General features: G+C 66.0%; 2 protein-coding genes across 8 annotated transcripts in view; both read right to left on the bottom strand.

The window, feature by feature from the left end:
- Nucleotides 52-12,693, bottom strand: WIPF2 (WAS/WASL interacting protein family member 2). Of its 7 annotated transcripts, XM_021378176.1 has the most exons (7): nt 4,914-11,419; nt 4,299-4,431; nt 4,031-4,150; nt 2,925-3,584; nt 1,802-2,011; nt 1,550-1,651; nt 52-957 (listed from the first exon to the last, which is right to left on the bottom strand). In XM_021378176.1, exons 1-7 carry the CDS (start codon nt 4,974-4,976, stop codon nt 917-919), a joined length of 1,329 nt encoding a protein of 442 aa, XP_021233851.1. In that variant the 5' UTR covers nt 4,977-11,419; the 3' UTR covers nt 52-916. The 7 variants fall into 7 exon arrangements, with proteins under 7 accessions (XP_021233851.1, XP_021233849.1, XP_021233850.1 ...); XM_021378174.1 differs by lacking the exons at nt 52-957; nt 1,550-1,651 and adding an exon at nt 12,304-12,693 and having other exon boundaries at nt 1,923-3,584; nt 4,914-5,553; XM_021378175.1 differs by lacking the exons at nt 52-957; nt 1,550-1,651 and adding an exon at nt 12,304-12,693 and having other exon boundaries at nt 1,923-3,584; nt 4,914-5,028.
- Nucleotides 12,850-16,679, bottom strand: part of RAPGEFL1 (Rap guanine nucleotide exchange factor like 1) — a 6,321-nt gene continuing 2,491 nt past the window's right edge. Inside the window, exons 2-14 of the mRNA XM_021377640.1 lie at nt 16,350-16,582; nt 16,180-16,277; nt 15,480-15,592; nt 15,199-15,366; nt 15,020-15,117; nt 14,811-14,933; nt 14,533-14,711; nt 14,370-14,460; nt 14,235-14,285; nt 13,919-14,006; nt 13,775-13,839; nt 13,586-13,640; nt 12,850-13,240 (exon numbers count right to left, since the gene is read on the bottom strand). Of these exons, the coding sequence (XP_021233315.1) occupies nt 13,116-13,240; nt 13,586-13,640; nt 13,775-13,839; nt 13,919-14,006; nt 14,235-14,285; nt 14,370-14,460; nt 14,533-14,711; nt 14,811-14,933; nt 15,020-15,117; nt 15,199-15,366; nt 15,480-15,592; nt 16,180-16,277; nt 16,350-16,582 (1,487 nt within the window). The 3' untranslated portion in view covers nt 12,850-13,115. The remainder of the gene's footprint in view (nt 13,241-13,585; nt 13,641-13,774; nt 13,840-13,918; nt 14,007-14,234; nt 14,286-14,369; nt 14,461-14,532; nt 14,712-14,810; nt 14,934-15,019; nt 15,118-15,198; nt 15,367-15,479; nt 15,593-16,179; nt 16,278-16,349; nt 16,583-16,679) is intronic.

Here is a 16,679-nt window from a genome sequence, read left to right as displayed (position 1 = left end):
CCCCCCCCTCCCCTCCCCGCCGTTCCCCTCCACCAGGGGCTGAGCCGGGCGCTCGGGGTGGGCCTTTTCTGCCTTTATTTAAACCAAACGGTGCCCCCACCCCCAAGCAGGGCCTCGCTCCCACCTGGGGAAGGTTCCAGCATCGTAGAAAACAAACGCACAAACAAAGCACGGTTAAAGGTGAGGGTTTAGTACCCCGCCGCAGCCCCCTCCCCCTACGGTACAGCTTTAGAACGTACAAAATAGATCAGTAACTACGGTTAATGGGAACCCCCCCGCGCTGCACGCACGGAGCCCGGAGCCGGCAGCCCGTGAGCGCGCGTAAGGCAAAACGGCGCGCAGCCCCTGCCCCCCCCCCCCCCACAAGTGTAACAGCCACCGGAGCCCCCGGCCGCAGACCCCCTGCACACAGCCGCTGTCCGCCGGCTGACACGCTCCCTGTTGGTGACCCGCTGTTACCACGGGGCCGCTCGCCCTCCCTGCCCCCAACGCGGGGACACACAGCCCCACTCCCGGCGGCTCCTGTGCGAAATCGCCGCTCTCAGCGCTGGGGCGGGGGGCTCTGCCGGCCCCGTCCCGCGGCCACGACAGCCCCGGCTCCTGCCCCGCTCCGCTCCGAGCCCACGCGGCCCCCCAGGCACGGCCCTCGCCCGTGTCCGTCCCCAGCAGCGCGCTGCCTGCCCCCGGCCCTGCCCGGTGCCTGGAGCGCGGGGTCCAACCTGGGGCCGCGGGGAAAGGAGCCGCGTGGGTTTGCGGTGAGCGTGGGCCGGGGGTGTCCGCTCGTCCTGGGAGAGCTGAAGGTGCCGGGAAGTTCTCATGCAGGTTCCTGGGGGCGGGGAGGTGGGGAGGGTCCGCCTGAAGAAGGGGGAGCAGCTCTGCAGCTGTGCTCAGGACCGACCGCCGGCGCAGCTCGCTTTCACCTGGGGATGGGGGGCAGAGGGGGGGCCCCACGCGTGGCTGCAAGGAGAAAGCACGCTGAAACCAGGCCTGCCTCCCCCCCCAGCCCCCCCCCGCGCCGCTCCAGAGCTGCGATGTGAGCAGCAGCCGCTGCGGCACGCACAGAAAGCTCGGGGCCTTTCAAATCCACATTAAACATTCATGGCTCTAAAAATAACCGAGCATCCCGCTCTCCCCAGAGTCCCCCCCGGGATCCGCAGGGCTGGCACGCTGCAGCAGCACGGCAAGGGCGCTCCGTGCAGGGACGTGCCGCATCCGAGAGGGGCTAACGGGGACACGGGCGGCGTCGGGGCAACGGGGGGCTCCCCACACCCACCTGCCCCACAGCAACGCTTCACAGAGCGGTCCCTGCAGAGCCGCTCCAGCGCCAAATGCCCTCAGCGCAGGAACGCAGCCTGCGGGCAGCACGCTGCCAGCACGCCCAGCAGCACACGTGGAGCCCATGGGAAAGCCACGGCACAGAGCAGCCCACCACCCCCAGGCACGCTGCCTGGCTGGGAGCAGGACGAGGACAGCGGGTGGCTCTGCTGCCACCTCCTGCCTCCGGAGCGCGGCGGGGCTCGGTGGGGACGGCGGGACGCTCCGCCCTTACCTCTGTTTGTTTTGCTGGGGTAGATTCTCTGGAAGTATTTATATTCTTCTGGGGCTGGAAAGTCTTCGACGGGGTGAAACGAGTATTTGGATTCAAAGTCATCTGTAGAGAAAGGGGGAAAAAAACAAACACTGGGCAGGTCAGGAGGGGGCTGCGGATGGGAGCCAAGGCCGAAGGACTCAGCTCTGCCTGGGACCCCCGGGGCTCCCCCCATCTCCCCCCCATCCTGCCCCAGCACACGGCCCCACTCACCCAGGAATGCTCTGACAGTGGCGATGGAGTCCCGGTGCCCGTTCCTCACTGGCGGTGGGGGTGGGGGTGGCCCGGCAGGTGTCCGGGTGGGCGGCGGGGGCGGCTTCCCACGGCTGGGGGGCTCAGTAGAACCATGCAGTCTGTAGGGGGGTGGGGGCGGGGGGGCGTCACGCCCCCCATTTCGCAGCATGGGTGGCGGGGGCGGCGGGGCTGCAAGGAGAGCAGGGTCAGCATCTGTGCAGGACGAGGGGCCCCACGGCAACACCCCCCGGCCCTGCAGGGGGGACGGGGACATCCTCCCCCGCAGCGCCAAGGGTGGAAGAGAACAGGGCTGGGTGGGCACGAGCCCCCAGCCCTGCCCCTCAACCCAGAGGCCGAGCAGATCCACAAGTTGCACTGAAGCAGCGGCCCTGCTGACCCTCCCCTCGCTCCCACTGAAGTACAGCGGCAGGTCATGCTCCTCGTTAGGCTAATTACACACAGACTAAGGCAGCGGATCGCCAGCCGTAACTCAGCAAAGGATTCTGGCAGGGCCCAAAGCACGGCGGCTTGGCAGGGGCCCAGGCTGGAGCTGCGGGCTGGACACGGAGCCCAGCAGCAGGCGGGGGCACCGGGACAACATCGTCCCTGCTCCTGGCAGTGGGACAAGGAGGGGGCTTCACAGTCACCTCTTGGGGGGGGGGGGGAGGGCAGAGCACACACATGAGACATCATGACTGCATTGGGGTGCCTGAACCTCACGGTGCCAAAACCAGCTCACAGAACGGGGCTGGAGCGTTCCTGAGGTTCTGCTGCAGCTGTTTGTCACCGCCTCGGTGACATTTAGGAAGCCCAGGGGAGAAGCCGCAGTGCGCAGCTCCAGCACTCCCCTCCCGCCCCAGGAGGACAGAGTGGCCACGTGTGCTTGAGCTGCACAGCCACAGCCTACAGCCAACAACAGACAAAAAGAGCCAGACACAACCAGGAGTGCCAACAGAACAAGACAACCCAGAAGCCACCCCCGGGTCAATATCAATGGCAACTGCCCCGTGCAGGAAGGACCACCTCACTGCGTCCCAGCGCCAACAGCTCCCTGGGCATCTCCTACCAGCCACAACTGGGCCCAGAAGAGCAGAGTTCTCACCTGCACCACGGCTGGGGGGGTCCCGGGCCGGCGGCGGGGGGCGGCTGCTCTGGAGGGATGGGGAGGCTGAGGCAGGCGGTGGCGGCGCGAGACCCCGCAAGGGGCCCGGCGTCTTCCTGTGCAGGGAATTGTGTCTCTGCGGCAGCTCCGGGGCAGACTCGTTGATGGGGCTGGAAGGGCCGTTGGGGACACCGGGGGGTTGCCGGTAAGGGGGCGGTGGGGGGGCGAGGGATTGGCCCTGAGCCCCCGACCCCGTTCGGATACTGACTGGGGAGGGCGGGGGTTTGACGGGCGGCGGGGCGGGGGGCCCGTCCCTGCCAGCAGGCGCTCGCTGTCCCGGGGTGGGCGGCAGGGGCTTCTCCCGGTTGTAGGAGGAGACCTTGGGGCCGTGCGCAGGCGGGGGGGCGGGCGGCGCGGTGGCACGGCGGCCTGGCGGGGGAGGCGGCGGGGCGGACGAGCTGTGCTTCATGCCAGTGCCACCGGCGGTGCCGGGCCGCGAGAGGTCCGGCAGGGATGGCCTCTGCGTGCGCGGCAGCTCCGGCGGAGAGGCTCGGCTGTTGTCAGAATCATCCTGAGGTCGGCTGTTGCTGGCCGGCACCGGGGGCCTGGGGGCAGCAGCTCTGGAGCTGGGGACTTGCAGGGTTTGCTTCCCGGAGCTGTCTGTGGGGAGGGAAAGCGCAGTGAGCCACCAGGCGCAGCAAGGGATGGCGCGGCCCCTGCTCGGGGCAGCCTGCCCGCTCTGCGGCGAGGGCCAGACCGCGGGGAGTGCTGTCTGGCACAGGCAGGGAGCTGGCACCGCGCACAGCCACACGCAGCTCCTCTCTCACCGCCACTATTCGCTTGCTGCCTTGCTGGAAGGCAGGCTGCCACAGAAAATAGCAGCGAGAAGCGTTCAGCAGCGCACGCAGCACTCCGAGGAGGGCGGTGTGCTGGGGATGCCGCGGCACAGAGAACACCACTCGTCTGTGGCCACATGTGGGCGGCAGTTTGGGGTCCCAGCTGCTGACCAGCTGAAAGTCCCACGCAAACACGGCAGATCCTCAACCCTTTCCTGCTCGGGGATCTCCCAGGGAGCCTCTCACTAACCACAGTCTGAGGGCCTTTACCTGAGTTGTCTTTTGCTCCCACGGGTCTGAGCTTGGGCACACCCCCTTGGAAGAGGCCTCCCTTGGGCGGGATCGCAGCTGAGCTGGAGCCGTAGCTGCTGCCACCGCTGCCCTTGGGCTCTGGAAGGACAGAGGCACAGAGGTTATACTCGGTATGATCGGCTCCTCTAACCAGGAGCCACTGGAAAGTACACAGCTGAGAGCCCAGAGGCCACTCTGAAGTGCAGAGCAGCGCCCAGTGTAGGGGACATGCTGGGGGGGTACTCACTCTCTAGGATCGGGGCGCTCCGGTCATTGATTTGTGTCACCTTCTTTAGCTTGGTCCCTTTACAGATGTCCTGCAGGAGGGCCCCGCGGCCGCGCTGCTCCTCTCGGCTCAATTTTGGCGGCTCTGTGTTTGCCTGCAGACAAGAAGCCCCTTAGCAGCAGCTCACCTGCATGCACAGCGAGTCCAGCCCAGCGCAGAGCAGGCACAGCCTGGCTGCCCGCTCCTGCTCCGCTGAGCCCTGCAGCACCCCAGGAACACACTTTCCTGGGTGTTTCTCACAGATGGGGGGACAGGGCTGCCCCATGAACAAGCTCCCACACCCTCAACCCACAGCTGAGGCAGAGACCCCATCCAACCCAAGGCATGGCTCCATCATGGCCACGTGCAAGATCCCAGAGCTGTCATGGAGCAGAAGGTGCTGACAAAGAAAAGCCTGGGTGAGCCCGTGGGCAGCCCCTTCCTCTGCACACACTGCAAGGGAAACCGAGGCACAGCCACGGGTCACTGCCAGGCTGGGCTGGAGGGGATCCAGAGGCACAGACAAGAAGCACCAGGCACAGCCAGGCTGGTACGGGCAACGCGGACAGACGGCAGCGTGCCGAGGGAAGCCCTTACCTGACTGAAGGTGGGGGGCGGCGGGGGGCCGGGTGGCGGCGGCGGCGGGGGCGGGATCGGCATGGTGGGCCGGCTGCGGCTGCTCAGTGCTGGGGATGAGCCTGGTCACTCATGCCTGTGGGAAGGGAAGAAGCAGTCAAGATCAATGGGAAAGAAGAGGAGGAACACCCTGCAGCCAGGGCTACAGCCACACAGAGGCTCCAGGATCAGGGCTCCTGCCCCATCGTGTTCCCAACCCACTGCCACTGTCCCACACTCAGGTAGCTGCCAGCACCCCATGTCCAACTGCATTGTACCAACCCCACAGACATCCTCGAAGGCATACGCGTGAGCCAAGGGCCACCCAGGCATTCCCAGCACAGATCCAATTACATTGCAACCCACCTGATCCCCAAGCGCAGCCATCCCCTCCGCAGCTCACCCTGAGCAGCTCCCAGCAGCACAGCTCACGAGCCCAGGTTGGACACGGAGTGGGGACAGGAAGGAGCCTGAATCACCAGGAGGTGCGGGCCGGGCTCGTGCCTCTGACGGCAGCGCCGTGGGTTGTGCCACCCTGGCAGCTCAGGGAATAGGAATGCAGTGACAGGAGGCCCGTGTGCACCCCAGGACGTTCAGGTGTCCCTCTCCAGAGCAGCAGCTCCTGTCTCAGGGAAACCCGTGACACCAACACCAAGCAGGAGCACAGCGAGTTCGCACCCGCACCTTTCACCTCCTGATCCCTGATCCCCAGGCCATGAGAGCAGAGAGGCCGTCACCACATCTACACAAGTGAATTTCCATTACAGATCCCTTCTCACCTTCTACAACAAACTACAATTTACTGCCGCTGCAGTACACAGAGCCCAAAATACAATCAGGTCCATCTTCAGGCCACATCCACGCTCCCTATCATCGCAGGGCACGGGGACACAGCCTCACAGCACCGCGGCGATGCCAGCAGCTCCCTCTGCCCTCCGGCCAACTGCCAGCGCTCTGCGGCTCCAGAAAATAAATACATAAATCACCTGCAATTAAAAGCAGCTCTTCTGCTGGGTGAGAAGCTCCTCAACTGCAAGCAGCCTTGCAAGAAAACATCAGGAGACAGAAGGAAGTGGTTCCTTGCCGGCACTTCTGCAGAGCCAGCGGCCAGCCCACGGCTCCGGCCCTCACCTCCGGCACTGGAGGGCCCCTCGCTGCCCAGAGCACGTCTCACCGCGACCCAGCAGGGTGAGAGCACCAGCACCTGGCACACACCTGCCCGGGAGCTGCCGGGACGTGGCCGAGTGGAGCTCCTTCCCCGTGCTCCTTCCTCGACGGAGTGGGAGCACCTCTGCAGCGCCAGGTGAGCGGAGCAGCGTGCCGGGTGACGAAGCTCCCGATTGGGCTCGTGTGTCACGGGCCGGAGCCAGCAGCCAGCACAGGCGTGGTGCCAGCACCGTGAGCCGCCTGAGACACGTCCGCCCCGCTCCACACCTCACCCTGACGGACAGATGGACAGTGCAGATCTGCACTCAGAACACACGCTGCACGGGGAGCACGGCGCTGCAGAGCCCATCTGCCCACATCGCGTGGAGCGGACGGGGAAAGTCCCACAGCAGCGTCACCTCCTGCGGTCACAGCCGGGGAGGAGAGGGGCACTTCTACAGAGAAAACCATGAGTCACTACCTGCCCTATCTCACACAGCCCTAAACTGCTGCCGCGCCGAACGCCACATCCAGATGAAGGCTCTGACCTAGAAGCGCGAGAGAGGAGTTTAAGCTAAAGCAGCTTGAGGATAAAGTGGAGGCGAATTCCCGAGAAACAGGTCATTTCATTGCAGCACACGGCCCCGCTCACGTTGTGGATTAGCAGCAGAGGTCACATTGAAAAACAAAAATCCAGAGGCGCTGAATGCAGCACATGGTAGTGCCCAGCACTTCAAACCATGAGACACAACGAGACCTCCGGCTGGGAGCGCCGGGGTGATCGCTATCTGTCTTTAGCATAAAGCCTAGATCTTTAATGTTCCTGAAGACAGACACGGCTGATAACGACAAGGGAGACACAAGCTGAAGCCTCCAAGGGTGAAAAAACCCCACGGGGTTCTCCCAGCACCGCTCACCGCCCCTTAATGTCTCACGTATGCCTTATGGAAACCATGCGCTTTGAAACAACTCCGCTCAGACAGCGGCTGCTCTGCATTTCTCCCCTTTGTTCCTCGGCACCACGGCTCCTTTCCCTGAGCTCTGCCGAGTGCTCCATATGCCGCAGCAGCCGCTCGCTGCGCTTGCAGGGAAAGTGATTTGGAAGACGTGAATCAGGGCAGCGTGAAAGGCAGCCGAGAGATCAAAGCGCAGCGAGCTCGTCTCAGCTAAGCCAGGAGGGGCGGGCTGGCACTTCGGCTTTCCTTCAAAATGCAAACAAGAACCACAGAGCTGTGAGAACACCGGGAGGAAGGCGAGGTGTGAAAAGTCATCGCTCCCTGCAGTCGAGGTGGCCCTGCAGAGCGCTGCTCAGCACGCGCCAGGGAGCGGCCCTGCTGTTGCAACCCCGGCCCCGTGGCAGAACCACCCCCCTGCATTCGGGGCTCAAAGTGCCACCAAAGCCCGGGGTTCCCCCTGTGCAGCCTGCCCCTGTCGGGACACGGCAGCTGGGATGCGCTCTGCAGGCATTTTGCAAACCCCTCCGCTCCAAGGGGAAGCGAAATGCCTTCTCCCGACAGCAGCCCTGGATGCTGCTCTCTCCTCGCAGCGGGCTGTGGGCTTTTTTTAGCAGGACGCACGGCAGTGACCTTCAGACGCCGTTTCCGCGCTTTCCAGGGGATTTGGGCGCTGCGGCAGATTTGTATTTCACAGCCACGCTGCTTCCGCGGCGAGCCCGCATTTGCAAAGCCGAGATGAAGCGCTCCATCCTCAGGGAGGCAGCGGCTTTGAACTGCAGATCAAGAGGAATTTCCAGCCCTGTGATGTCGGCTGCAGAATGCAGCTGCACCGGTTCGGGGAGGCCTTCCAAGGCCGGCCCCGGTCGCTCCCTGCCCGCCGCCCCCGCCTCACAGCGCTCCTTTTCCTGTCCCCTCTTCCCATCCAAACCTCCTCACCCCGAGCTCAGCCCTCCCAGGCCCTGACATTCCCGCCCGTTCCGAGCGAGGGCTCAGGCAGCCCCGAAGATGCGCCATAAATAATTTATCCCGAAAGACAGCCATCGCAGGATTTAAGGTCACTCAGGCTTTTAAAATCGTATCAGCATGCTTTCAGAGCGCGAGCTGCCACCTCGATTTGGAGCGGCTCGGAGAGCCGGCGCATCTCTGCGTGCAGACAGCCAGCCACGCTCCGACCCCGCGGGACTCGGACGCTCCCTGTGAATTATTCACGACCCGCGGTCACTGACAACGCGCTCTTAACAAAACCCCGAACAAAAAGTTCCCAACGCCCCTGGGACCGGCTCCGCAGCGCCCTGCCCAGCCGCGGCTCCCATCACCGCAGCCCCTGCTCTGCCGGGTCCCCGAGCCAGGCTCACCGCTCACAGCTCTCCATGGAGCTCGGTTCATTTGGCAGAGGAAACATTTAATCAGCGGCGAGGACTCACGTCCTGCCATTAGGCCGCGGCAAAGGACGGAGCAGGAAAGGCCCTTCCCAGGGGGCCCGCACACTTCCCTGCTGCTCCCGGCGCGGGTGCCAGCTTCTCGGGAGAGGAAGGCGGGGAGGGAGAGGTGGCACAGGCAGGACCGGACGGCACCGTGCGGAGCCTCCCCGTGCTCCGACCGCCATCCCCGATTGTTCCAGGGGGAGGAAGCGGAGGGAGACGCGCGGATTTCCCGACGGCTTCAAGGGTGACCCGCGGCCGAGAATAATGCGCGGCGCGGCCCACGTCCCACGGAGAACAATGCGCCGCAGGACGGACAGAATCACTTTGTACCTGCTGCCAAACACGCACCTTCCCACACCGAGGCCGGAGCAACAGGGGCTCCTCGAGGACAACGTGCGGCTCCGTGCAGGATGGGAGCAGAGGGGCCCAGCCGTCCCCGTGCAATCGCTCGCATGCCAGACACATTGGGCGGCCACACGCTGCAGCAAAGCATCCCTGTCCGCCCTCAGGATCAGCCAGGTGAAGCAGCACCAGCAAAGGAACGCTGTCGGAACCCACAGCCTTTCCCACCATCATTGTGTGGGGTTATCTGCAGAACAGCTCCAGCGGCACCGTGCTGCAGCAGCACTGTCTCCAGCTCCAGCTCGGCACCCTGAGCTGACACTGACTGCGGTGCCCGCTGGAGCACGCCAGGGAAACGATGCTGGGACGAGGATGTGGAGGGGGCAGGCCCCACTGGAGGCACCTGAGGATGTGGGGCAGACCCCGAGCTGCGACACGGTGCTGAGGCCTGGCACGGCGGCGGAGAGGCCTTCCCACAAACCACCCCAAGCTGCACTGACCTCACGGCGAGGAAGCAGCTGCTCGGAAATCACTGCTGATTGCTTCTGCAGAGTTCAACCGCCTGAAGAAATGCACCTTTCCCGTTTGCAGTGAGACCAATTAGGGGAAAATGCACAAGCCACGATAGAACATCCAGCACTGAAGCGTTATTCTAGGACACACGCGTGTGCCTGATGCTTGAGCAAGACCCTAAAGCTGCAGACACCTTACAAACAGGCCTCATTAACGGCACGAGATCACTAGGGTGCTCCCACTGCACAACAGCCACGCGTGCACCAATGCAGCCCAGCAGTGCTCCTTCGCAGGAGCTGAAGACTCAGGGCTTGAGCACACACGGGGGTGCTGAGTGCCCGGCCTGCGGTGCTGAGCGCCTGGCTGCAGGGGGAAGGTGAGCCAAGAGCTGTCACAGCGAGCGCCCCGCACCGCCGGGTCGGCAGCTGCCAAGAACACGCTGCGAGCTCGCGGCCAGCGGGAAGGAGGGCTCGCTCCGAGACGTGACCTACTAATGCAGGGTGACAGACGGAGACTCCGAGACAGGGCAGCACGGTCCCTGCGTGCCAGCACTGCCGGTGAGCACGCAGCTGCCCCGCGGCTCGGGATCTGTGCGGCTCCTGAGCGGCCCCATGGCTGTCAGCTCGCCTCACAGTGGGAAAGAAAAGTGGAGCACGAGCCTCCGTGTGCCTGGCAGCGTCACTCCTCACCCCACAAGCATCCCTGCCCAGGTGCCACGTCCCTGGCTGGTCTGGCCGGTGCTGCAGGTATCTCCGGCTCTCCCGACAGCGTGCTTGGGAGAAAGGAAGCAAGGAAGGGGAGCAGGAAGAGGCCGTGGGAAGCAGAATGGTGCAGGGCCAGCCAAGCGTGGTGCTGCACAGGGCACAGAGCCGCAGGGCTCATGAGTCTCTGCTCTTAGCACTGCAATGCCCATGGGCTACTGATCCAGCTCAGGAAAAGACCAATGCACGTCTGAGCCAAGCCGGTAACACTGGAGCAAGCAGCGAGCCTGGGGAGCTGCACTCATTCCAGCACTGCCCTGGCAGAGGCAGCAGAAACCCAACACGCTCGGCCCCTCGCTCTGAGGGCACTTCCCCCCCCCCCGCTCCCTCCTCCCACCTTTGCTTCCCAGCAGAAAGCTACTTCTTTGGCAGAGCAAATCTGCCTTCCTTCCAAGCAGCCAGATGTAAGTAAGTAGGTCAGACAAGGACCAGAGCGCCTCCACGACAGCGCTTTAAAGCAAAGCAAAGCGGGCAGCGAGCCCTGACCTGGAGCGCGCCCTGGCACCCTGGTGCTCACGGAGCAGGGCAGCCTGCGTCACTCGGAGGTAACGCGCCCAGACCCGGCTCTGCAAGGGCAGAAAGCCCCACAGCCTGGCTGCGCTCCTGCACCACGGCTTTCATTTCAGGGCCTGACATCCTGCAGCTACAGCGGCCACAAGCTCTGCAGCCTCGTGCACCGCAGTTCCGGCTGGCTACGAGTCGCGTGGAGCCACACACCTACTTGCAGCTGAAGGAATTAATTCATACAGACCTCACACGCTGCAGAAGCAGCAGCGCAGGGGGCAGAACAGTGCTGGTCACCCATGCTGACATCCCGGTGCACGCTCACGGCGGCGCTGGGCTTTGGCACGCTGACAGTGCAGAGGGACGGAGCCAAGCCCACCCTCGCCCCGCTCGGCACAAAGAGGGGTCTGTGCCGGCGGCCATGGGAAAGCAGGCTGCGTGCTCGCGTTCCTGTGGGGCAGGGGGGGCCGTGGTGCTGGGCAGCAGCCCCCTCCCATGGCCACCGCGCTCAGGCGAGGTGCAAAGAGGCAGCTGCACCCAGAGGCTCTGCGGAGCAGCAGTGCTAGAACACCTCAGGTGCAAGGTGCCCAGCAAGCAGGAACCGGCCCAGCACCCGAGCTGTGGAAGCAGCACGTGATACTGCGGTGTGGCCTGCAGAGCACGTCCCAGCCACGGAGCCAGGCAGGTTCACATCACATCTGCGCACTGAGGCGGCGGCAGACAGGCCGGATCGGATCCTTTGCGGCAGCAGGGCAGCAACACCTACAACAGAGCGCAGGGCAGGCCGGGGCAGCCCAGGCAGGCAGCGCAGTGGAGCCAACTCTGCCAAAGGTAAAGCAGGGCCGCTTTGGGACAGCTTTGGCACCTCTCCAAGCACGCCTGCAAGGGGCACCGGCTCCGCTGCAGTTCATGGAAATGACTTCCATGCAAAACTTCTGCCTCCAGCTGGCCCGGGGACGCCACCACACCGGCTCCGCGCTGGGCCCGACGTCCCTGGGAAACGCAGAGTGGGGCGGCGAGCAGCCAGTCAGCGTCAGCTGCGGGGCGGGAGGCAGCTCGCACCTCCCCCTGCGTACCACCAGCGGGACCCAAACACCGGGCATAACCGGGCAGGGTGCGAGGGGACACCGCCATTCATCAGAGCGGGTCAACAGCGACGAGGGTTCACGGAGGATAAATCCAGGGAAGCGCTGGCACTGAGCAGCGCCCGGGGAACCTACCGACGTGCCTCCCGCCGAGCAGCACCGGGCTCAGCCCCAGCCCTGCGGGCAACCCCGCACACACAGCGGCGTTCCCGGCACACAGCAGTGCGCAGCGAGGGGACGCTCGGCGCCGGCCCTCGGGGTCACGGGGCGGGGCACAGCCCGGGGCAGCACCGGTCCCGCCGGGCCCTGTCCGTCCGGGGACCGGAGGGACCGAGGCGGCACGGGCAGTGCGGAGGCAGGGCGGGTCCGGCCGCCTCCACCCGCAGCCACGGCACAGCCGAGCCCCGCTCCCGGCCAGCAGCAGGCCCCGCAAACACGGAGGCCCCGCACCGGGACAGTGCGGAGGGGCACAGCAGAACGGCGGAGCCTCCGCGTAGGCCTTCCCCTAGGCACCCCCCGCCAGGCCCCACGGCTGCACCCCGACCCGGCGCTCCTCTCCCAACGTGAGCCCGGTGCCACAGCACCCGGCAGGCCCCCCCCGCGGCCCGAAGTCCCCCCGCGGCCCCGGCCCCGCTCCTCACCGCCACCCGCGGCCTCCACCCGCCGCACCCGGAAACGCGGCCCAGCGGCGCCCTCCGCCTCCAGCCGCCCCGTAACAAAATGGCGCCCGCCGCTCCCCGACTGCGCCTGCGCGGCAGTGCTGCGGAAGTGGGCGGAGCAGAGACCGTGTTGGAGCGGGCGGGCGGACATGTTGGGAAGGGCGCCGTGCCGCGGGGCCTCCGTATTGCTGGGGCACATCGGCGGTCATCGGGGCATTCGGGGATGGGAGAGAGCGAGAAGCCGCCGAGGAGGACGCGCGCTGCGATACGAACGGCCGCACAGAGACTGCAGGCCACGGCCAGCTCCCACTCCGGTTTTCCGCCATTTTGGGAAGGTCGCGCGGCGCTATTCCGGCAGCCATTTTGAGGAGATCACGTGGTTCGCTTGTGGCCGCCATGTTGAGGAGGTCACAGCGCCCCGCTGCGGCCATCTTGGGAAGCTCGACTCCCGATGTTACGTCACCCCGTGACGTCACCGCCAGCGACGTGACGTCACACGCGCACACCATGACGACACCCGCGCGCCGGACACAGGCTCGGGACTGCTGTTTATTGGCGCTCAGTCTCTTTTTTCTTTTTTTTTTTTTAAATCCTTTTTTCCTCCTTTTTCTTAAAAAATAAATTTACAATTAAAGACGCATTTGGTACAAAATATACACATTCTGGGGCACGGGGCCCAGGCGGAAGCAGGAACGGGGTCGTGGGGACACATACAAAAATAGAGGGGGCCCGCGGGGGGCTGGGGGAGGCCCCAGGGACCCCCAGACAAAGTGCAGAGTGCGGGCGGGCACCGCTCACTGCCCGCCGGGCTCCAGTTTGTAGGAGAGCTCGAAGAGCAGGTTCTGGTTGTCGATCACCTGCAGCTGCCGCACGTAGGCCTTGGTCTGCAGCTGGCTGGGGGACGGCTCCAGCTCCAGGCCTGGGAGGGGCGGGGGGGACAGGAGTGCATGGGGCTGTGTGCCCCCCAACCCCACAGGAGGGGAGCCCGGCCCCATCCCACAGCCCCATCCCACATCCTGGATCTTTGTCCCTGACCCCATGGCCCCAGATCCCTGTCCTGGATCCCACCTCCCCATCCCACGTTCCCGTCTTGGAGGATCCCGTGACCCACCCCCACCGCGCATTGCCATCCTGGATACCCATCCTGCATCCCTACCCCAGCCCAGATTCCCTATCCCCAGCCCCATCCCCATCCCCAGCCCCATCCCCAGCCCCCCCCAGCCCCTCCAGCAGTTACAGGGCTGGTGGGCTGTGCCCCACTCACACAGCGGGCGGCTCCGGTACTTGCGGATGGTCCTCACCTTCTCGGCGATGCAGTGCTGGGACACACAGCACCAATGTCAGCCCACCCAGAACCCTGTGACCCCCCCACACCCACCCTTGGGATGGTGTTGTGGACCCCCCAGGTCCCCCAGATCCCCGCTGTGCCCCCTCCCGGGCACAGGGCACCCACCAGCTTCTCCACGTTGACCAGCCCATCCAGGAGGGTTTTGCTGCCTTCGTGCAGGAAGGTCAGATCTGGGGGTGACGGGGAAGTGAGGGGGGGCCCCATGGGGAGCAGCGGGACACCCCCCCCCCCCCATGTCCCCCACCACACCTTTGAGGATGAGCGGAATGAAGGGGATGAGGGGGGGCTTCATCTTGGCCAGCACCTCCCGGTAGGTCTTGTGGTTCCTGCAGGGGTCCTGGAGGGGCCATGGGGGGGTCAGAGTGTGCGGGCAGCTCCCCCCACGCTGGGTGCACTCATCACCCATATACAGAGAGCGCGAGGGACAGCCCCAGGAACACCCCCACCCGCTGCTTCCAGAGCACCCCCCCAGAGCGCCCGGTGCCACGGGCTCCCCCCGCCCACCCCGGTATGAGCAGACCCCCCTGCGGGCACCCCAGACCCCCACACCCGCGCTCCCCCTCACCGTCAGGTTCTCAAATTTCCGAAACAAATTCTTGAATTTCCCTGGGAGCTTCTGCAAGAAAACACCCCGCGGGGGGGGCCGTGAGCAGCCAGGGGGGCCGGGGGCCGGGCGGGGGGGTCCCCCACAGCCCCTCACCTCCCAGGTGAGCCGCAGGCGGCTGATGGCAGCGTTGTTGAGCCCGATGACGATGGCGTAGAAGGAGAGCATGTCCTGGTTCTGCTTGCATCTGGGGGCGGCGGGTGAGCCCCGGCAGCCCCCCCCGCACGCCCTTCCCCAGCCCCCCCGGCCCCACACTCACATGGCAGCGATCTTGATGAGCTTCTTGAGCAGGTGCGCGCGCCGACCCAGCGACTCGCAGAGCAGCAGCTCCGTGCCCACCCAGTGCTGCACCTCGCTGCACCGCTGCAGCAGCAGCTCCAGGTTGGCGGTCTCGCGCCGCCCGCGCTCCCCGTGGAAGACGTAATCCACGAACTCCAGCTGTGGCGGGAGGGTGAGGTGTGTGTGTAGAGGGGGGGGCTGCGGTGGGGACCCCCCTCCGTGGGGCAGCCCTGGGGGCCGTACCCGCGCCCCCCACACCTCGTGGATGCAGCGGAAGAGCTCCCAGTGGAAGGCGGTGAGGTGGTTGGCGATGTCCTCGGGCTCCACGCGGTGGATCTCGCTGTCCCCGGGCACCACCTGGATCTCCTCCGGGAGCGGCACCTGCAGTGGGGTGGGGGCAGGGGTCCGGGGTGGCAGCGGGACGAGGGACACACGGCGGCGGCCCCGCCGACCCCCCCGGCGCTCACCAGCGACTCGAAGGTGTCACGGGTGCAGGCGAAGAGGTGGCTGTTGATGCCCAGCGTGGTGAAGACGCACTCCTCGCTGGGCTGCAGCACGGCTTTCTCTGCAGGCAGAGCACGGCGGGGGGTCAGCGCTCACCCCACACCCTGCGCCCCCCTCCCCACACCCCCATCCTCATAACCACCTCCGGACGAGGCCACGGTGACGAGGATGAGCGCGTCGTCGCGGGCGCTCTGCTCCTCCGAGTACTGCAGCTTCTCGGTGACCGAGGCGAGGATGTCCTGCACCGAGGCCGAGAGGCGGCTGCGGATGGTGACGTACGAGTGGTCCGGCATGTAGACGCGGCAGAAGACTGTGGACAGACGGACGGACGGACAGACAGACAGATAGTCAGACAGACAGACGGCTGGGGCGGCAGAGCAGGCCAGGCGCCCCGCTGGGGCACGGCGCGGCCGTGGCACTCACTCTCGTCGGAGCCGCGGAAAGCCACGCGCGTCTGCAGGCACGCGTCGATGCGGCGGAAGTGGCGGAACAGCGGCTTCACCTGTTTGCTCGGGGGGGGCGTCTCGTCGGGCACCCTGCGGCACCGCGCGCTCTCAGGGACCGGCACGGGGGGGCACAGACCCACCCCCCCCATCCTTGCTGGTGGGGCACCACAGGGCTGCTTGTGGGCCCCGGGTGCCGGGCATCCCCGAGGAGCACAACTCCATGTGTCCCATGGAGAACTCACGGCGACCCCGTGCACCCCACAGGGACACCACGAACAGCACCGGGACCCCACGCCCCACACAGGAAACCCCCGCGCCCCACGGGAACAGACTCTATTGCACAGGGACCCCACTCCCTGGGGAACCCCTCCACCCCATAGCACTCCACACACTACACAAGGACCCCCCCACGGGGAGCCCTGGGGACACATTGTGCTCCATCAGGATCCCAAGCACCCCGTGGGGACCCCATGCACCCCATCAGGAGGGCTCCGTGCACTACACAGGAAAGCCCTGAACCCCTTGAGAATGCCTCGTGTACCCCCGGGTCCCCCCCCTCCACCCCATCAGGACCCTGTGCACCGCACTCCCTCCGCCACATCAGAGACCCCTGGCACTTCTCGGGGACCCCACGCACTACACGGGGCCCCCCAGCACCCCCAGGGATCCCCACTCACTTCAGCTCCACCGTCTCCACCAGTTGGTGCAGCTTCAGGATCTCGTCCTCCAGCTCATGGTACAGGGACGCGTCCTTCATGATGAGCAGATAGAGCTCCTGGGGGGCGAGGGGGGTCAGGGGGCGGCGGGGAGGATGGGGGGGCTGCGGGGAGGGGAGGGGTGCACCCACCTTGATGACCTTCCCCGCGCTCTCCTCCTCCTGCAGCAGCCCCTTGTAGGTCTCGAGGAAGTGCAGCAGCACCGCCAGCACCGCTCGCTTGCGCCGCAGCCCGGCCCCCTCCTCCCAGCGCGGGGGGGGCCCATCGCCCGCCAGGACGAAGGTGGCAGCGTCAAGGAGCAGCGGGGACACGAACAACCCCGCGGGGACCTCCGCCCACCCGAGGGGGCACCGCGATGCCCGCCCTCCTCACGGCTGGGTTCCATCCCCGGCGTCCCCCCCCCGTGCAACCCCGCGGTCACCCCCGTGTCATCCCCCCGCACTGGGACGCCGGTCGCGCCG

This window comes from Numida meleagris, chromosome 26 (genome assembly GCF_002078875.1).
Source record: "Numida meleagris isolate 19003 breed g44 Domestic line chromosome 26, NumMel1.0, whole genome shotgun sequence".
NCBI classification, from domain to species: domain Eukaryota; kingdom Metazoa; phylum Chordata; class Aves; order Galliformes; family Numididae; genus Numida; species Numida meleagris.
This window is presented reverse-complemented; position numbering and strand designations above follow the sequence as displayed.